This window comes from Apostichopus japonicus, chromosome 21 (genome assembly GCF_037975245.1).
Source record: "Apostichopus japonicus isolate 1M-3 chromosome 21, ASM3797524v1, whole genome shotgun sequence".
Classification (NCBI taxonomy): domain Eukaryota; kingdom Metazoa; phylum Echinodermata; class Holothuroidea; order Aspidochirotida; family Stichopodidae; genus Apostichopus; species Apostichopus japonicus.
Genome location: NC_092581.1, coordinates 14113899 through 14135971, shown reverse-complemented (window position 1 = coordinate 14135971; position 22073 = coordinate 14113899). Strand labels below are relative to the sequence as shown.

Genomic DNA, 22073 nt, shown 5'->3' with positions numbered 1-22073 from the left:
ACAGGGAGCACCTGCTCCTCCCACCCCTTTCCCCTCCACTCCCTATTTTCCCTCTTTTTGGTAAGAAAAAAAGAAGTACCTCTTTGTTAATTTATGTATTTAGAGAGCGCCCTCGTTACTAAAAAAACCATATATGCCCCTTCCAGTTTGCACACCCCCCCCCCCCCCCAAGAATGAACAGTCTTCTGCAACTCATATTTACTGAATCAAATGTTAGATCTGACTATAATAGCTGAAGACAAAAACAACATCTCTGGCCGCATCCAAGTCTCATCCCACCCTGATGAGTTGTACCGTTTAATATTCAGAATCCCTCGTCCTTGTGTCTTAGATAAGTCGAACAACGGTGCCAGAAGAAGATCGTCGAGTTCGTCTGGTTATCACTTGAGGGAACTGAAGACCTCTCCCGCTTCAGCGACAGCAGCGACGACAGCAGCCACGACAGCGACCTCGGCAAAGAGTTGCGGATCGTCAGCCCTTGTTAATGGCAGAGACAAGACATTGGTCAGTATCAGTATATATTGCAAACCTCTTAACATGTAATATATATCGGTGGGTGGAGGATACAGGCAAACAGGCATGCTGCTGTACCAATGAACTTTTATTAATTGGGATTGCTTTGTATGTCATACAGGGTAACATCAGTTGCTCATTTCATTGCTGCCGAGGCATAGTGGAATTGTTGTTGCATTCATCTGTAGTGTGTGTTCGATATATATATACAGTATATTGCAGCTCTCTCCTGATGTCTGGACGCTAGAAATATCTATATACCACAGGTTAGTACAAAGAGTATGGGGACAATGTTTAAAATTGCAAATGGATGATTTAAGGGTTCTTTCAGTGGCTGTGTGACTTCTAGAAGATAATTCGCATATATATATATGAGTTAATCTTTCGATGTATATTTCATATACGTGTTAGAGAAATGCATTGATCGATAAATTATGGATAAAGAATCATGTTTAAAGGAAGGAATATGCATAGTAACTGCTTTTTTGTAAGTGCTTTTAGGACAAAGTGAAGCATACAGCTGTTGTCTGATATTTTCATCCTGTATTCCTGCACGTGTGTCGGAAATGAGGTCTGCATAAAATAATGAATGTGGCCGTCAGTGTAGACTCTTTGCTTTCCATTGTTTATAAAGTTTAATTTAGAAACGAAGTGTGAAAAGAACTATTTTTAGTTGTATCAACATACGTGTATATGTCACAATTTCTATGAACTGGAGTTGTACATATATATGATCGGGGTGTTTGCTATGCCAGGTGTATTAAAGTAAAAAGATAAAAGACATCTTTTCCAATTTCAAAATGCTATTTTAGGGCTGCTAAATGAAGCTTGAGCTGAGCCTATTTTTAGCTTCGTCAGAATAACAAGCCTGCTTGTGTCTCGTTTGAATGTGAACGAAAATTAGCTGTAATTGGAAAAGACCGTCAGGAAGTGGTCTTGTATTCCTTTGTCTAGAAAGTATATTTTTAGGACTATAAATATATATATACAGGTAGCCAAATATATGTACATATATATATATATATATATATATATATATATATATATATATATATATATATATATATATATATATATATATATATATATATATATATATATATATATATATATATATATATATATATATATATAGATAGATAGATAGATATATAGATATATATAGATATATAGATATATATATATATAGATATATATATATAGATATATATATATATATATAGATATATATAGATATATTTGGCTTTGCCAGCTTGTACATCTAAATCTGTGTCATGTGGGCTGAAAATCAATGGTCTTTGTTATTTGAGATTGCAAGCAGTAAATTTTGGTGTTGTGTATATGCATGCGTGCATACTCGCGTGTGTGTGTCTGTGTGTGTGGAGGGTGCTGGTGGCTGAATTACACTGTTTAACACAAGCGGTTTTTTGTTTCTGGGCAGGATGGGAGATCAAGTGTAGTTGGGACTTGGGATCCACCCCAATGCATCATGGTAGGAATCCTTCTGGGTCTTAAAAAGCAGTATTCAGGGTTTGAATTGGTCCTCAAGTCCAAAAACTATATATAAATTAAGCATTTCTTTTGCATTATTTATTAGAAATAAGATGAGAAAAACAATATTTCAAGTCTTGCATTAGACTTCAGAGAGCTTTCGAATTTTATTGCAAAAAAAACTTTAGGCACATACCAGTTTCTGAACTTTTGATGGATTAACAAATTCAGTGACATGAACATGCAGTTATATACTACAGTATGTGTACACTGCATCCTAAGCCCATCTCTAAGTTTTCACCTGTTTTTATGGTAAAACTGTTGTCACTGATGTAGGATGCCTCCATTTTGATACCATCAATGTCATGTAGACTGCTCCTTAGCAGAAGCCTGATCCATCATAATGTGCACTTAGCGAGTGTTAACCCAATACTAAGCCCTGTTACACCCCCCCCCTCTTCCCCCACATGGCCAACATACCTCCACACTCACACACACACCCATATGCAAAGATCGTTATGAATATTAAGATATTATAATTTAAGAAGTAAATAATAATGTCATTGTATTACTATACAAATATACACATGTTTCTCTGCTCTTGTGATGTCATACATGAATCCTTGTATATTACCAAGTAAAAATTGGTACGTATATAGGCTTTACAAAGGTGTTTTTGCTCACATATGGAACAGCTAGTAACATGTCAGGATATTGTTTGCTTTGTCATTCCAATATTAATAAGAGACTTTTTTTTTTGTTTTTTTGGCACACAATAGCAAGATCTGAACAAGGTCATCACATTCAACTGTTGCATCATTTGCTAACAAAATGACCATCAAGCATTAAAGGTTCTTGTATACTTCATAAGTTAAAAAAAAATTACTCAAAAAGTATTAGAGAATTACTTGAAAATACTCGGGAAGAAATACTCATAGTCAGTACTCAGATTGTTAAAAGCAGTACTCGGACTATGGTATTTGGTGCACAGAACATCATGTACTCGGAAGTACTTGGCACTCGGGTAAAAGTAATTGACTTCAACACTGTATATACACTGTGTCCCGCTCCAAGTGAGAAAAGATGGTCCTGTAAGTAAACTTTTAAAAGATATGACATCTTTTTGTATTAAATAAATGTAATTTTCAACAATTGTTTTTAATTATCACAGTTCTGTACAGTTTGAATAGATTCCTTCACGTTTTTTATGTTCTTCACAGATGAACCAATACAAGACCAAACATAAGAAGAAACAGCGAACTTCGACCTATATCGCCTCGCCCGTCGTCGATAAGAAGAGAAAACGCCACGATAGCAGTAGCAGCGAAGACAGCTTGTGCTCCTGCGGGACGTGCGACCTGGATCACGATGGCGGAAGTCAACATCGTAGCCACCACGTGGACATCATCAGAGAAATTCAAAAGATATTGGACGAAAACAAATCGCTACGAAGAGAAAACAAACGATTGAAAGCTGAGCTCACAGATACTTTCAGTTCTAGTAAGTATTTAAAGCTGACATCGGAGGGAGAGATGTGACAAGAATCTTTAGGGCAGAAATTGTTTTAATTACGGGGGGGGGGGCACCTCCCCTACCACCCCCTTCAGCCCTCTCTACCCTCGCCTAAGCACCCCCTCTGCTCTGTCTACCTTCATTTATTAGACTTCTGATTGATTGAAATACATCAGCTAGTCTGTAAAGTTGAAAGGAGACATTGAAGAAAGTTATTAAGTAGAGCTTGTTTGAAATACCTCACCCTACCACTTGGGTGTTGACCCCTCCCCTGACCTCATTTTATTTTTGTTCTGGTGATTGTAATTTGCATATTCGTCATTATATAACATTGATAAGTTGATTGTCGATTAAATGTAAGGAAATGACATATTTAGAAACCTTGTGGTATAACATACTGTTAGACACATTTCCTCACTGTTTAATTACTCCTCCCTTCCTCCCCCCTCCCCCCCCATTCCACTCACCCTGTATGGTATGATATAGTCTGACCTCACTGAAAATAGCCAGACCATGTGTGCTTGGTAAATTTACATAATCAGTGCGTTAATTGTTCATTTGTAAAAATGAATCATTTACCACCAAAGAAGCCTCTTGTGTGTGTAGTTCATGTTACCATCAATGAGAAACCATGCGTAAATCTGCACTGCAAAATAGCATGAAGTATCTACAGGTCAAGGGTCATATCTATTCTCGAAACATCAATTATTGTTTTTTAAATGATATTCAAGATTTTTGTCATAAGGTATAATTTATAAAAACAAACCTTTCCTCAACAATGTTGACTTGTAATTAGTCAGTAGACTCTCAAACATGCACTTCCTGTATTTTTTTCTTTGCTCACCTATCTTCCTGTTTACTTGATTTCGTTTACAACTTTAGCAGATGTGAAGCAACTTTCTCAGAATATACGACAACTTACCTCACAACTTCAGGGCGGCACCGGTGGACTACCGCTGTCAAGACCGCCCTCTACAGGTAGCGCATGCTCCGGCACTCCGTTGAAAGTCAACGGTAGTGGCAAGAAACCGGTTCGAGTCAAGCAGCAGAGACAGGAAGATTTTGGAGAACATGAAGGAGACGAAGATGAAGAGCTAGAAGAAAATGCTGCAAGTTTTCCATATTTTTTTATGTCAAACTTCAAGTAGGCCTACTCAGTGTCAAGGTTGCAGGATTAAGGGTCATTCCTCCTCCCCACTCCACCCCTTCCCCCACCCCTCTCTATCCAAATTTAATTTTCTGCTGCTTCATACCCTCCAAATTATATGAATTGAGAAATGTTAGATATATAAGAACAATTATATGTCTCAATGCTCAAAAATAGAAAAGTTCCTTATGTCTAACTTAGGGCTTACTCAGTGACTTGTGTTAATGGGTTGGTGGAGGGGGGGAGGGGGGATGGGGTTTGGGGGTGAAGTCATTATGATTTTATGCAAGGAAGAAGCAAGGGTAATCCTTCTGTCCCTCTCTTCCCCAATTTTAAATTTTCTGAGGGCGCACACCTCCATGTTATTCCTGTACATTGAGGAAGCATTAAGTGAACTGCAGTGGAGGACATTATTATTGAAGGGTGTCAGAAAAATGCTGGTAGACGTTTGAATATGACTGACCATTATTAGACTATCTAGCATATCTGGACACAATTCTGATTTCCTCCAAGTAATGTATTTTTTTGTATATGTTGTATTGTATTTTAGATCCTCCTGCAAGCAGGAACTCATGAAGAAGCCTCATTGTCTTATCAAAGCCGCAAGCTGACCGAAGTCAGTCTCTTACATTCATATTTAACATCCATGATTATGAATTGTCAATTGTCAACAACTCTGTAACTGGACGACATACATTAATCTTGGAGTGACTCGAACCGGGGACCTTATGATTGGAAGGCACCGGTGTTAACCACTGAGCTAACACTCCACTTGTAACGTGTCATTCTTGTTGCTATTTTAACCCTTTGATTTCTACAGGAAGAACTCTGGCCAGACAGCGGCATCCTCTTGCCCTCCAGTCGTATCCAAACCGCTTTGCAAACCGCTCAGCAGAATTATCGACTTTTCACAAGGAGTCTAATGGAAATGGTCTTCACGAAGGAGACAATGGCTGCTAGTTCGGCAAGAGGTCAGAAAGCAATGGGAAAAAATTCCATGGAAAATGCTAGTCCTCGTCCACCACTGGATCAGAATGCTGTGCAAGCCATCGTTTGTAAGTCATTTTTGGAGATTTATTTGTGTACGGTTGAAAACTTGACAAACTATCTGGACCAGGTTTGTGGGAAATGCACGGTCCTCTCCGGAAACTACCATCCCCGCCAAAAAATAATAAAACAGTAAATAAGAAATAAAAATAAAATAAATTAAAGGTATAAAACTTCCCCAAATCAGCAAGAGTGTTCAACTTTCCTTTTTATACTTTTGACGGCTCAGTTTTCCACTTCGACAACAATAGCAGAAAATCAGGTGGTACTAGAAAAACAATGTGTGCTGGAAATTCAGCATGGTTTTCCAACCCTGCCCCGCCATTGGGATATTTTCTATGATGGCGTTGCAATAACACTGTTTCATTGTGAGACCTTACCTTTTAAAGCTTGTTACAAAAACTTTTTGCTGAAAGTTACATCCTATGCTCTGTTTTTAACTTCATTAATTTAAGCAAATTGTTGGAGGTGTCAAACTCTTTTTGAAACCACATGTTCCCAAATGAAAATGCAGGTATAATATGTATGGTAATTCCCAGAAAAATAAGGCAAAGAGTCTTAAGGGAAAACTCTCCCTTACACTCCATCACCTTCCATCCACTTTGAAGTCTTCCAGCTACCGTGATTTGATTAATTGAAAGAGTTTTACTGGCGTACGTTACTTTCTAATCTTTCGCTCCTCCCTCTAACCAGCTCGAGTCTGTTCGGAATTCCCGGAGGTCCACCAAACCCTGGTCATGGGCGTCATCAGGCAGAAGATAGCGGATGTCAGAAAGAGACTAAAGATACAGAGCATCAGAGAGAGTGCACACCAGGAGAGTGTTTAACCTCTTGACAGAGGGGTGTGGCGGGTGTGACCACCAGGAGCCTTACAGGTCATCTCCCCTCACCCCCTCCCCCCTTCCCCTCCCCTCCCCTCCAACTACTCTGAGTAGTTTAACGGAAAGATTTTGTGAGATTAAAAACAAAAGAAGTATGTTCTCTGTGAAAACGATACCATTCCAACATTTTTTGTTTTCTTGTTTTTATCAGTTCACCTATTAGGTAGGTGGAGGTACAGGTATACAGGGTCATTCCAGTAAATATTTAAAACAGAAAAGTATCCACATTTGGCATAGAGGGTGCCGTATCCTAGTTCCTGATTGTTCGGCCGCCCCCCTCCCTCCCCAACCCCCTACTCTAAAAGAAATAGAAAATGCATCAATTGAGATAAGTATGAAAGTGACAAAATATGTTAGTAAAAGAAAACAGTTTCATGTTACCCACCCCCCCCCACCAGGGTCTTGCTCAAGGGCCTCCTCATATGACATTACGAGAGTTAGTTCCTCATTGGTAACTTGTCATACCCACACACCAAAGAGTGAATAATTCAAACAGACACTACCAGGACAGTGTGCCACATCTACCTGACCTCGTCCCATAGGGTGAAGCCGATGTGCAACTATATATTCATGAGTTACCTCACAGGTCCCCATCTATACCCCATGGGACGAAGAGAGGCAATGGAGATTAAGTGCCTTGCCCAAGGACACCACATGAATGATCTGGCCAGGACTCAAACCTGCAATACTTAGATCGCAAGTACAAATTACCTTATCCACTTGATCGCAAACGCTATTAATGCGTGATAAAGAAAGTAATCGAGAATAAAAGGATTTTTTTATTTTCTGGAATTTTGTGATTAACTTTGCAAAGATCTTTTTTTATAATTTCTTAATTACAGTGGTGTGTGGAAAGGGGTTCGAAGGGTCCGGGGGGGGGGTTCATCATCAGTCAGTGGATTATCATTTTACGTTCACTTCTCCAGGCTCAGGATGCCCTAAGGTGCAGTAGTGTATTTATCGGTACAAACTTGCATTTAGAACTTCTTCTGGACCTAATTTATAGTCTAAATATGCCTAACAATGCGACATTTTATGTCTAAGCTTTTAATATTTTTCTCCCCTTCCTTCTCCCCCTCCCCCCTCCCCTCCCTTGGAAATCCACTGCACATCACTGTTCTAACACAAGAAAAAAAAATAGTTTATTCACTAACAATGCACAGCCTTTCATATTCTACCTAACTGCTGGGACAAATTTTTTGTTGTAAAGTTGTATTCATGGAAAATGTCAGAGTCACTCATCATGTTGTGTCATCCAAATTAGAAGACAGATTAAAGTTAAATAATTGTTTCGTTGAATGATTCTGAAAATTGTGTGTTCCTTTACCGCTGAAGTGGAGAGATATGTTAAAAAATTGAGAAAATGGAGGGAAAAGATGGGGAAATTGGATTCAAGTGATATGGAAGACAATGTAAAATAAAAATTGTTGAAGAGGACAAAAATATTGCAATCTGTTAGTTTAAAACCCCATCTCAATATCTTGTCTCAATTATGTGAGATATGGTTGATTTTAATGTAAGTTATTTTGATTGGCTAAGCCTTCCCATTCTCCAGGAAATGGATCACAGCGATCACAGTGATCACCAGGCGCGTAGCCAGGAATTTGCCAAGGGACCGGGGCGAACCTTTAGGCAAACTATCAGAGCCGTAGATGCTGCATTGAAAACTCTAAGCGTAGCGCCACTGAGCTGGCTCTACGCGTACAAGAAAATTTTGGCTGAAAATGCCTCCCAGATCGCTGGCAATGGCACTTCCCAGGCCTTGTAAGTTGCATCTAAGCTTGAAATTACTAGTGATATCATAAAAACATACAAACCCCCCCCCCCTTGGCTACGTGCCTGGTGATCACTAGATCCCAGTGATCACAGGCTATGATGTCATCATGATGGATATTTTTTAAGGCTATTATAAAATCTTTCGTGTTTCAAGCTATTAAAATCTCTTGTTGATTTATCTCTGACATCAGTCACGCAGCTGTTGCCAGATGCCTTCACAAAACACAGTCGCAATACAAATTGCTACGAGGATGCGGTTTTGACCTAAAAATAGATTGAAAATTTCCAGCAATCGGAATATCCCTTTTAATCAAAGTGAACAGAGGTGGGGGGGGGGGAATTTTCTTGGAATGTAAGAGAGACTGGTGACCTATTTTGAGTAACGATGAGAACGTTGTGATGGACCGTGATATTTATTTTGTATATTTCAGTACTGTATTATGTAAATTTTCAATTCTAAGAATGCGGTATGCCATTTATTTACCAACATGCCTTTGTTTAAATACCTTTAAATTGGTCCCAGATCCATTGTCGTCTCCTTCAAGTCAGACAGATCTTTGTTTGCCACTACAGAGGTCTGAATTCATCCACGGTCCGTATTCCGTTCACCTTTTTCCCTGTGCGATTGTTCCCCGCACGGCTGTCAGGGCACATTTTTGGAACTTTTCACCATTATAGTGCACTTGTGTACCATTGAAATGTATACATTGAAAAGTGTAGTGCATTTTCAGAATGGAATATGAATTGGTGCACTAAGCAAGGGGGGGGGGGGGGTGGTGGGGGTGTGGCAGTGTGCCCTGAGTTCCATAATCAATTCAAAGCTTTGCCAAAGATTTTTTTGCATCAAAGCCACTTTACATAAACAAAAAATTCTCACAGGACCCTCCCCCACAGCATGGCATCCCCCGCACATGGTGACAAAGGTTTTGCCCTGCATGCCAACTATTCAAGGTATGCCACTGGGTATATGCAAACAAAGTTCATACCCAATGGCATTTGACTATCGAATAGCATGTATAGACTTTGGCCATGGTTTCTGAGCATCTTCACTTTCTTTTCTTACAGCTTCATTTATTCCTGTATGGAAACGACATTAAGAAGATAAATTGGCACGTTTCTCCTCCCCCACCCGCCCACCCCCAAACTCTTCCCCACTCTCCCCCACCCACTTCATGTGTCCAACTCTACCTCAGTCGTGCTCTGCTTTGATGGTTTGTCTGGGACATTCTGTCTATTCCATATGTTGGGACAAGTTGCAATTGGAATTATTTAATTGAAGGTGGGTTGCTCCATCATTTGAAGCAGGGAATGTTAAAAGGGCAAGAAAAGAGGCATTAAGTGAGATGTGATTGGGGTGGGGATGGGGGGGGGCTTCAACTGGAAATATTCCAGGTATAGGCTTCAGAAAAAATCCTGTGGAGATTTTGAATTCTTGCCATACAATTTACCTCTAGATCCCCGTGAGTTTCAACTTGTTTTCCCTTTTATTTTAGCTGCATTGATCTTAAAGCTTGAGGATGACAGGGTGGGGATTATGGGGGGAAGTTGTTGTTGTGGGGTGGATTAACAAGCGGGGGGGGGAATTGCCGTCCCCTTTTTAATATTGGATTTAAGGAACTTTCTTCTACCTCTCTTGAATAACTAGTTATATTTCTTTTATTGAAACTGATCTGATGGGGTATTATAGTGTGCTTTAATAACCTCTCAAGTCTCTTTCTCGTATGTGTAGCCCAGGAGGGGATTCGTTTTCAATGTTATCATTCTTTATTGTATTATTATTATTATTTTTTTTTCTTGCTGACATTGGTAAAGCATCTCTGCGCTTTCAAAATACCTGACTGTGAATATGATCATGTAAAACTCTTCAATTTGTACTTTACTCAGTCGAAAACAACGATGCTAATACACTTTCTATGTTTTATGTTCCATTTCTATACCTGTCTTGTTGTTACCAGAACTAGTAACCAGTGCTTTCTGTTTTCCCTTGACTTCTTTCTCTCCTAGACAGTGGCATTCTAAGCGGGGTGGGGGTGAGGGTCGTGTTCTGCCCAGGGTACCAGTCGGGAGGGGGGTGGGAGGTGCCATGTCACGTATTGATAATATAATCAGTTTAAGGCTTTGGGAGTCCTAGACAAATAGGTAAGTTACTAGTATAGCATCAACAGAGCACTGAGAAATGTTTCAAAAAGTGTTACTGTTTAGTGTCTTATCAGGTATATTTCATAGTTTTAGGTATAATAAAGAAGAATTCCCCACCACCTCACGGAACCGCCAGATCCACTGCCACCCCTAGTCCTCTACGTTTGTTGGTCTTATAGTGAATCAGTTCTGTTTCTTGGTACTTTCCCGGAACGTAGTCTGATGAAGAACACTCCAGCGGATAGGATTTCGATCAAGCATGGAGAAGTCATTTCAAAATCGTTTCCTTGTTTTTCTTGTTTTTTCCCTTCTTAAAGTGATGTTTTTCTTTCGTTGTTTTGTTTTTGTTTTGTCAGATGTATAACCAAGGCTGTCAGATTTTAGCTAACAACAACTCGTTTTCCAGTAATTTTTGGGGGCGGAGAATCAGTGAGGGGTTATGTCGCTTATGCAGGGGCGTATCCAGGATTTTCCAATAGGGGGGGCGCCAGGCATGAATGATCGCCGTCCTGGGGGATGGGTCTAAGGGGAGGGGTGTACAATTTTTGCTTTCAAAGAAGGGCTGAAATGCAAAATGGTGTCATATGCATGGGCGGCGATCCGTACTTCCGAGTGGGGGGGGGGGGGATATGACCTTGTTGACTATCTAAGCGTAGCGCCACCATGAGTTGGCGCGAAGCGTACAAGAAAATTTTGGGATTAACAAACCCTCTAGATGGCCGGAAACGGCACTTCCCGAGGTTTCCAAGCGGCATATACCCAACTTTAAAATAGGGATGTCATGTCCGAAATATCTCATAATCAGGATCCAAAATACTTTTTTTTTTAACTTCGGGTGTTATTTTGGGAAAATTGCCCCTGTCAATCTTGTTTCAGGCGCAACGTTAGAATGTTCGAGAGCTCTGTTATATTATTCGATGAAGAAAATGGCCTCATGCAGGCTATTATAGGCCTATACACATGCAATACACAATTACACATAGTTACATTCCTAGGTACCGATTGCTAGGGCATCCAGGTGAAACGTGTATTAAGCATTACCCTGGTTACATGAGATTCTCAGCTGTTCGAGGGAACATGTACGTGTGTAGGCCTACTATAGGGCCTATATGAATACTATGAGGGTGCATATATGTACTATATCAATACCGTGGGCGCAATAATACATTTTGTTGTTATAGGGCCAATGAAGCCTACAGTCAACTATTTTTGCTTTATAAAGACGCTTTATTTGAAAAGATCGCATTGCGTTTATGGTAGGCGAGAAATGAAGCTAAAAAAGAGCCGTACATTAACGAAGATGCATAAATGTAGGCATTAAAATATTCTTATCCCTGGCATTTGGTGGGGGGGGGGGGGATATGGTGCATTACATCCCCTCCACCCATTTTCATGGGGGATATATCCCCCCTCCACCCATGGCCATATGTGATCCATTTTTCGACCTTAATAATAAGTAACATTTCCAGTAAATATGGACACAAAATGCACAATTTAGTATGGCTGGCATGTCATTTAGTGTTTATAGTGATAATACAAACACAATTACCATCTATGTTTCTAAAACTATTATGCCGCCGAACTTCGCCAGAACCTTTTTTTGGCAAACAAAAAATAAAGCATACGGGAGGGGGGGGGTTGAGCGATTACCGACATCTCACATAAAGGTCGTCATCAATTTTTTTTTTTTTTTTTTTTTTTGCTAAACTTTTTTTTTTTTTGGTGACGGCCAATAGGGGGGGCGCGCGCCTGTTGCGCCCCCCCCCTGGATACGCCCCTGGCTTATGGGTGTTATCTCTTATGGTACTGTTGCTAAAGAGTAAGCAAGAACTTGGCATGATGTTTGAGCTAAATCTTTGTACACTTTTTAGCTGAAACATCGTGCCAAGTTCTTGCTTACTCGTTAAGCAACAGTACCAGTCACAACTCTCCTCGTCGAAAACGACCGTTATTGCGCAACTTTCACGAATCCGATGCACAAACCGGAAGTGGCAAATCGGAGATGGAGCGGGAAATAAGCCGAGTCGTTTCCATTACCGAAGCTCACGTTAAAACATGAATTATGCATGATCTTGGTCACCGAGAATTGCCGTATATGGTATTAGAGCTTCCTTATATATGGCAAAGACGCATCTTCTTTAGAATTCGGTTGAACTCGTTTTCATCTAGCTTCGATCAATAATTTCTCTGCCCTTGTGGAATGGCGACAATTTGCAAGTAAGTAACTCTGACTTTTCGGAACTGTAAGGTTTCCGTATTAGATTGTAGGTTATCATAATGTTAGTTTCAAAATGTTGGCAATACGTTAAAGCATCAACGCTGTAAGTTTGGATTTTGTTCACCGGCAAAAAGTGTACAAAAATTTAGCTCAAACATCATGCCAAGTTCTTGCTTACTCGTTAGCAACAGTACAATGACACGGACTTTCGTATACATCGATGAAATGATTTTTGTTGAAGTATTGCTATAACCCCCTCTATTTATGCCAACCGTTCCAAAAGCTGCATACGGTTCTTTGTATCATTGGGAAAGGATACATTCCAACACGGATCCAACCCTACAATAAAACTTTTAGAAGAAGTTTACATGTTAGACCTAATCTATAGCCTAATTATGCCTCGAAATGAACCATTTACAATTTAAAGTCTAAATTTAAAAAGAAAAAAAAGAGGGGATTACCCCCTAGACACTCCCACATGGGAGGCAGCTAACTCCTCCTTAAAATCCTGGATCCTGAAGTTACTTTATTAGGGTCCAATCATTAGTTGGCCACATGACGAAGACAACCGTCCTCGAACACAAAGGCTGCCACGCGCGGGAGCAGTTATTTCAATACGCATACCGGTAGTCTTAAGTTTTAGGTTTAATCCTTTTTAACCATGGATCTGTCTTTTGTCATATAGCAGCTCCCTGGTTTTTATCTTGAATTCCATAAACATGGCAGTAAGTGGTACGGAATGGGTGGGGGGGGGGGGTGCGGTGAGATTGGGGACTCGAATAAATCAGAATTGTTCTCAGTATATTTACTTTAAGTTATCATGAACGGGTTCAGTCTTTATACAGGATTCCTACTCCTACCACTGTTGATTGCCCAATTGGCTTACACAATGATTCGTCAATTTCCAAGGCCGCTAGAACATAGTAAATAGAACAACATTAAACTGACATGTGCTCCCAGAGTTGATGACTTAGCCCATCATGACAGTTAGAAATTTACATGTCATGCCCATTTAGGTTGTGGGCCAGAAGAGGAATTTGATCATAGTAACCCCCCCCCCCTCCCCACCCTTCCGACTGCTAGCTTGAAGTACTGCCCCCCCCCCCTCCACGATGTAGTTTCGATATAAACTGAGCACTTTCTGCAACACTGAACATTGATCTGACTCCCTGTCTCCAGAGCCACCGAAGACCAGGTCGGGCCTTGGGGGCGGGGCAATGATGTCATGGAGCCCCCTTTTTGCAATCTTCATTTTTAATGCAGTATATTGTGAGATCGAGAATGCATTTTCTTCATCAAATCTATATACTGGCCTCCTTTTCTTCTGGTTCCCTAATTGCCCCGGGGCCCGGGACTGTATCCCTCCGACATCCCCAGACATTTCGCAACATCTTTATGCACATTTTCCCCTACCTTGGGGTAAACCATTATTCCTGTACATCTTCCCCCTCCTTCTCGTGATCAACATTTTTCTTTCACCGAAGCATGAACGTCGATATTTCTTCAAAGTGCGGTTCCTCTCTTTATGAGTCAGTTTAAATACTGGTGAGCAAATTTTTGTGTTGAGGGCGGGTCTTAGGGTTCCATAGTGAACATCATCGATTAAGGGCTGCAAACCACAACAGTGAGGACGTGGCTAAATGCGCTTTAGTATCCATCTGCAGGGAGGGGTATATGCCCCCCCCCCTCCTTCCCATCCATACTTCTTCATTCACGCTCCCTTTAAAAATAAATAGAAAATCGATGCCCATGCGCCCATTTTTCAATGTGTTATTAGGGGATCTGATATAGTACTTTTAGATATATAGTTCACTACATATATATATTTTGTGTTATATAGTTTAAACTTCATTTGTAAACAATCAAAGTTCGGTCATTTACAAAGTCAAAACTGACGGTTTTCTATTTTAAGACGTTCGACTCAATGAAGTTAGTAACTTAAGACTATTATTGTGCCTCTGATGATTCACGCCTGCCTAGTTATCAATTAAGTCGTTTGTTATCAACACTGATTACCTGTTTACAATAAGTCTTTATAAAACTCGGAAATCCGAAAAGCCCAGCCTCTTTCGTTAATATATCCTATAATGTCGAAATGATAAAGAAATTGACCACTTTTTATATGTGAATATCTGCAAATCTAATCGACCTTGCAATATGACATTGGGTTAATTTTAGATTAAAATTATATATATTGTTTAGATTCTTATCAGGTTCCCATCAATTAGTAGGAAGAAACGAGACCAATATTTCTTTAATTAGTGAATATTATATTTTCCCAGGGTGCAAGGAAGTGTAGAGTACCGCAAACCGGAACAATGAGAAGTATGAACGTCCCACGTGAGCTAGTTTACACAAGGGCATGTTTTCCCTTATGCATCTTTGCTTCTTACTCAGATGTATTAGTTGTTGTTGTTGCTTGAGTGACAGATGTTACGCGCGGATCGAGGGGAGTGGATCGGGTGTGACAGGATGCAAACTTCCATCCCCTTTAACCTCATAACAATTAATTTCTGATCTAAATACACCTTTGAATTTGACTTTTTTTTTAAATTTATATAGGAAGGATAAACCCAGGCCCCGAAGTAAGGGGGGTCAGCTTTAACGACCCCAGGGTCACATCCGTTTCTTTCCAAACTCTTGGCTCAGACCCTGGATATAACATTGTGAGACTAATTTGGCAAAAGTACCTGTCTAGTCTGGGTTCACACTTATAGTGCTTATAAATGTAGCCTATGCGTACGTCATTCTTTGATTCATTCTTTTTCATACATATATCCACGTAAGAGGACTATACCCCATCGTCGTACGCATTCTTGTATCCCCCCCCCCCCCCCCGACTGGTCTTGAAGATGGAGAAAGCATTCTGCATCATTCTCAAAGTGATGAATGGTCCTATGCATATGCATACATTCGACAGCCAGGCCGGCACAGGGGTCTGTTCGGCCCCCCCCCCCTCGCCCCGCGCAGACCACCGTGTCCCGTTATTTGTGTCACCATCATGTGTAAAGTCAAAAGCTTCCTCAGTTAGAGGACCATGATACTGTGCCCTTCCTTAAATCCATGATGTCTTTACTTAAATTTTTGGTGCCCCTCTAACCCAGAATTCCTGGCTACAGGCCTGGTCTCTTCGCTGGTTTGACTTCCGCTTATCGTGTTTGAAGAGCTGATTGGTTGAGGTTTAATATCTCTGACGAATATAATCTGTATCCAGATGTATTAGCTTACACCGACAAACGCCCCAACCCCTGTTAATAATACGTCATTATATGTCACTTCCGGTAAACATTGCAGTGTTCCACTAACATCACGTCCATATGTCCCATGGCTTGCATCGTGCGGAATACATTTTTACCGCTTTCTCAGCTCTCAATTTTCCCGTCCATCTACTTCCTGTCCTAAAATGACGTCATTTCCTGTGTTTTTGTTTATTTACCCCTCCCATACGTTGCAAAGATGACTAGTTGCAATAGGTCTGGGCTTTCATTGTTTTTAGCACACAGAGGGCTTGATGACCAAAATTAAGTAAATTTACTATTAAGATTAATTGTAATGTTACTGTTAATTCTTTAAATTCCCAACCAGTCAGGGCTGGTGGAGCCGGGAAACAGGAGGCACGTGCCCCAATAGTTCCATAAGACGAAAAAAGTGCCCCTTTCATAAGTAACAAGTGCCTACTCTTTTTAAAACTCTGAAATACTGAAATTTGTGGTGCAGAATGCACAGATGATCAAATCAAATTCCACTGTCCATCAATCTTGTACCCCCTCCCAACCCTCTACAATGTAAATAGAACCCTCATATTGCGTACTATGCATAAATCGCATTCTGTAATCAAACCATAAATTGGTTAATTTGGATCTTTCTTTTCTAGGGGCGGGGTGGGGGGAGGGCGTTATGTTTGCATTTTGAAATAAAGATTAGATATAGCTAATGCATTGTGGTGGGGGGTTTCTTAGGGCGGAGGTTAGGTAATGTCGACAATTTAGCAATACCAATTTATTCAGATGTTTGTTTAAAAGCTGCATTTCTCATTTGGATTGTATCGCTGAGACACTTTGAGCAAACTATGGACTACTTAGTGACTTAACACCTTGAATATCCCTAATTCTATCTAGTAGATAACGGTGAAAGTCATATAGTTGAATAGAATTATGAATCGTTTAATCCTCTACAGAAGCCTGTATGTTCCATATGACTTAACGTACAATGTCGCATATCACTATGTTTTCATTCTTTGCTGTCAGTGTAGTTTTAACGTACAAGGTCGCCACATAGCAGTATGTCTGTCAAGCAACGACAACATTTAATTTTATATTGTTGCATATCTGCAACAATATGACCTTCAACATGTATATATGGATGCAGTAAAATCCGTCGGAAGTGGTACAAAAAAGTGGACTTATGCTCGTCTAACAAGCCCTGCTACTACTGTGATTACAGATTAAGCACTATTCCTGTTGTTTTATATTTAGTTTGAAGAGGATCACCGCTAAAGAAGTTCATCCTTCTGTTTTTCCTGGCAACCAAACTACAAATAGCAAATAGTTAAAAACGTTGGATAACATGTTCCATTTGCTACCAGTAGTCTATTGTAGTATCGATATAGCCATGTTTTCAAACAGTGCGGCTTTAAATATCGGAACTTAGGCTTATATATATGTATAAGCCGTGGATAAGAGACCACAGGCACAAGATTTTAAACATTTCTTGTTCTTTTTTTTTAAATAAATAAATACCGTTGGTAATTATCCATCTCCGTGATCAATTTGAACCGAGTCTTAACACATTTCCAAACCACATGCAGATGGATTTTATTAGAAGAGAGACCTTCTTCAATTTGAAGTTGGTTCCTTTCAGATGACCTGTTCGAAGCAATACCTACAAGAAGGTATCTGATCACCTACCATATGTATTCGAAATTACGTCAGCAAATTGCAAACATACTTTGTCCGATGACCCTTCCCAATATTTATTTGAAAGAACATGACCATACATACACGGCATGCATTTCCAGAGGAAAGGCAGGCAGTATTACCCTTGTTTTGTATGCTAAACCTATATTTGTTTTGTGTCAGGTCTTCTTTGTTGGTCCCAAAGTTTGATAAATTGAATAATTATATATATCAGAAAGAAATATTTGAGAATAAATAAGGTATCTTAACATTCGACTTGCGAATAAAGACTTTACCATGTTGAAAATACTGATTTTATTTGGAGGGGGGGGGGGGGGGGCTCTGTTAAGTAATATGTGATTTGCTATTAAGACTTCTGTTCACTTGTTCACTCATAATGTTCTGTGGTAGGATGAAATGTGCCATAATCAAATATTTAGATTATTAAAAATAATAATAAATCAAATGACCACACTCTTGAAACATGACCAATATCGTCCATCCACTATCGCTCACCTAGCTCACGTACACCGAGGCTTATCAGATATACGTGGTTTCTATTCAGTGAGTACATCATGTCAAGAACACCGCTGGATAGTATTGGGTATCAGGTCAAAAACACGTCCAGGGACAAGTTCATGCGACCCTGGGAAAACGAAATCCATTGAGAGTACCAGAGCGACAACAAAACAAAGAAAAAGTAAAACAAGCCAAGACACAATAAGGGGACGCAAGACGAAACCATGTATTGGAAGGTTAATAAATGTTATCGCTGTGTGATAGATATGATAAGAATTATATTTACAGTTATGCGTGATTTAGACACTCCACAAAATAAAAATTGTGGAATCCTCCTACACCGTCACACACACTAGCACGTACCTACCCACTCCCCCTCCCAGGCTATAAGCTTACTCTTCCCCACCCTCCACTCGCTGAAACGTGTTCTGTTTTATTCGTTTTTTTTTCATAAATGATTTAAACACGTATATACGGCGACGTAAATAGTTTATACATTATTATATTTACATTTGTCGTTTAATATTTTACAAGCTCATTCAGGTGAGTTCTGTGTGTAACTTATCGCTTAGTCGATTATGTGACGTCATGAGTGGGGCATGTGAGGGCGGGGCGAAGTAGTGACAGGCAGAGTCGTATATATAGACATATACGGCACTGGTGACAGGCGGAGACCGATGGAATGGGGAAGGGTGATAAGAGAAAGATGTTCGAATCTCTTATGTAGACCATAATTATGTAAACTGGTTTCAAATTTGCATAAGACAATTTTCGGCATTTGTAAGGTGTTACTTCGCCTGTTCAGCGAATGTGTCATACTGGCACAATGGTATGTATAGCCCAAAGCACTTCCGTACCATGCACAGATCTACATGCAGTTTCTACGTGCATGTGTCATTTTGTATAATGACTATAGAGGGGTGATCCATTATTGTGAATACTTAATATTTTAATAAGAGATAAAGAGATAAAGAAAATCCGTAAACCCTGCAAAAACAAGTTACCAAATACAACATGGTTGCTGCTACCAAGAAAGCGGAGGGGGAGAAGGTTACACCATTCTCGACGAATCTTACCAACATCACCCTTCTGCTGATCCCCCTCCCCCTCCCCATTTACAAATGTATGTCTTTTGAAAGGACCATTGTCACCCCGCGCAGGGTCACAGTATTGAAATTGGATTCGAAATGCAATAGCAAAGGTTGGAATCCTTTTAACAAAATTCCTTATATACAATACTCCCGCTGTAAGCGAACACTCATGTATAAATGCTAACACAGTGTGCAAACGGTACTGTATATATGGCCTATTTTACTTCCTTTCTCGCCATTGTGTCCATAATTGCGCTCTCTTTTAACTACATACGCATCTTAGGCTAGGCCAGTTCGGTAACTGTACTTGTCAGCCCTCAAAAGTATAGACGGTATCTGTCCTCGGCTCCCAGTCGTTACTATGGTAACACTTTCCTCGAAACTACATGTGCAAGTTCTTCAACTAAGGAGCAATTTGTATATTGTTGCTGTCTGTTTCGCGTCCGCCAGCTGTCAACTTGATCTCGGTGTCTGTCGAGAATACCTCTCTATTCAGAAAACCGCAAACTGACATTTTACACCTCTGTACGTCTGGCAAACACACGAGGTAAATAGGGCTCTACAGTGTCTGTTTCAAGATTTAAAAAAACGTGACCGTTTTGGCCGATTTGTAGTATATATCTAATTTGCAATTGCGTTATGAGAAAAGGAGAGAAGTGTTCGAGGTTATGAAAAGGTTCGTTCTTAAATTATTGAAGATTTCATATAATATTTCGACCAAAGAGCAGTCGCCTGCTAACCCTCTATGTATCTAAGCTCTCTGCCTTGACAGGCCCCACATATGATCACCAAAACCAACATTTCTGATTCTAATCTTCCACGAAAGCAGCAAATTTCAGTATAACGATTTCGGTCACTGCCACCTAATAATCTTTTTCACCGGTTGCCGGTTTTCCTTGGGCACCTATAGAAACAATACTACTATATAGTAAGAGTGGGACGGCCTCAGCTCGGAGTTAAACCGTCCAAGCTTTTTCATCTGGCCTTCATTATATCATGGTGCGAAGTCAAACGATGCTTTCTTTAAGGTAAGTACTAATAAAAGATATATTTTTTACGTATTAATTTTGTCATTTCCAAATCTGACCTTACACTAGATAAGGTTGCTAAAACCATATGTCCAACAATCGAAACGGATGTGTACATAATTCAAGTACAGGAGTACTACCGTATATAGGCTAAAAGTGTTGTTTGTCGATGAGCAACGAATTATGATGTAATCTGGACACTTTTGTAACTTTGTGGTTTCTTTGGACTAATTTGTTTGGAACCTTGAAGCTAATTTGTTTAAGCTCTTTGTTTACCAGGCTTAGTTCAGGAAGAGGAAGCTGTTTGGACGATGCTGCGAGGTTATTACTCGTAGTTAAGTACGTCACGGTATTTTTAGAAGTCCTTTTTGATTGGTCATTAGTTCATGGGCGTGTCCTATGTTTGTATATGTACCTGGGATCGTCTTTCAAATTTAGGTCAATTTAATTTTGTTCGGCAGACTCCTCTTCTTCACTACTGTCTCTCCTCTAATGTAAGAAGGTTAGGCCCATGTTTATTTCGAAGATAGTCAAGAGGCATGTCCGCATGACAGTTATTTCCACAGGTAAGATAAATTATTTTTTTCTTATTTATGAAGCTTTTACAACTATTTGTCTGAGAGCTGCATTTTCGTTTGATTTTGAATCAGTGCATTGTCTGTGTATAAAAATATATATACATTGTTACTCGAGTTTCAGGTACACACACAAACCATATATATTTATAAGGCAAAATATGTCACCAAAACAGAACTAGTATTTGTTCGATACAGGTGGCAAACGCCCATGGGCGGCGATCATGGGGTGGGGGGGGACATGTCCCCCCAATATTTCAGGTGGGGGAAATAGTATCTAATATCCCCCCAATATTTTTTGGTGGCATAGTTTTTTTCTGGCTAAATAGAAAATAATGCGTGAGATTATTTATCAAAATCATACTAGGCGGCGGCTAAAACTTCATCCAACACATGCTGCATGAGGTAAAAGACACTCAGTTAGTCGTTTCTGTGATCTGTGACCGTATAGCAAGTTGTCACTCATGATATCATAATGTCTGTACATCTCTTGTGTATGAGTGTAAGTACGTACAATCATATATATGATTCACATCGATATGGTTCACTGGATTTCCATTTGGCCTGTTTCCTACAAGATTTCTAACCGCAGGCGCGTAGCCAGGGGGCGGGGGCGGCGAAGGGGGCCAACTTGAGCAATTTTTTATGATAACGCTAGTAATTTCAAAATAGAAAATGCTTAGATGCAAATTACAAGGACTGGGAAGTGCCATTTCCAGCGATCTGGGAGGCATTTTTGGCCAAAATTTTCTTTTACGCTTCGCGCCAACTCATGGTGGCGCTACGCTTAGATAGTTTACCTACAAGCTTCGCCCCTCCCTTGGCAAATTCCGTGTCACAATTTGATACTAAATATCACCCAAAAACGTCACAGACTTTTACCGGAAGTAGTTTTTACTGTTTGCGAAATGAATTATAGCTAGACGGACCGCATCCCTAATGAAATTTGGTTTGCCGATAAAAGAGGAAAATAGGGTTGTAGCAACCAGTAAACCATATACATATATATATATATATATATATATATATACAAAATATCACGAAGCGCGCGAACAATTTTGGGGATGAAAGTTGCTACGCGCCTGCACCCAAGCAATTGCCCCCCCCCCAATGTTTTAAACAAATTGCCGCCCCTGCAAGCGCCTACAGTGGAATTACGACCTTCCTTACCGGTTTTGAACCTCTGGACATACCATCAGCGCCCATAGCCTAGTGGCTATGGTGTCCGCATATAAAGCGGG

At 40.0% G+C, this 22073-nt stretch overlaps 3 protein-coding genes across 8 annotated transcripts in view; 2 read left to right on the top strand and 1 right to left on the bottom strand.

Moving 5' to 3' along the window:
• LOC139962492 (uncharacterized) overlaps positions 1-10279 on the top strand; it is a 40420-nt gene extending 30141 nt beyond the window's left edge. Inside the window, exons 5-9 of one of the 2 annotated variants that reach the window (XM_071962497.1) lie at positions 332-504; positions 3225-3504; positions 4402-4629; positions 5488-5718; positions 6404-10279. In XM_071962497.1, coding sequence (XP_071818598.1) covers positions 332-504; positions 3225-3504; positions 4402-4629; positions 5488-5718; positions 6404-6537 — 1046 coding nt within the window. In that variant the 3' untranslated portion in view covers positions 6538-10279. Of the gene's footprint in view, positions 1-331; positions 505-3224; positions 3505-4398; positions 4630-5487; positions 5719-6403 lie in introns of both variants that reach the window. The other variant, XM_071962496.1, reaches the window with a different exon arrangement.
• Positions 1-22073, bottom strand: part of LOC139963048 (leucine-rich repeat serine/threonine-protein kinase 1-like) — a 495817-nt gene that overhangs the window by 348999 nt on the left and 124745 nt on the right. The window lies entirely within an intron of this gene.
• The window catches only part of LOC139963050 (NADPH oxidase 4-like), a 32023-nt gene continuing 29709 nt past the window's right edge, over positions 19760-22073 (top strand). Inside the window, exons 1-3 of one of the 5 annotated variants that reach the window (XM_071963520.1) lie at positions 19761-19776; positions 20140-20257; positions 20719-20823. The gene's annotated coding sequence lies outside the window, so the exon portion shown is untranslated. Of the gene's footprint in view, positions 19777-19861; positions 20258-20718; positions 20824-22073 lie in introns of those variants that run through there. The other 4 variants (XM_071963519.1, XM_071963523.1, XM_071963522.1 and 1 more) reach the window with 4 other exon arrangements.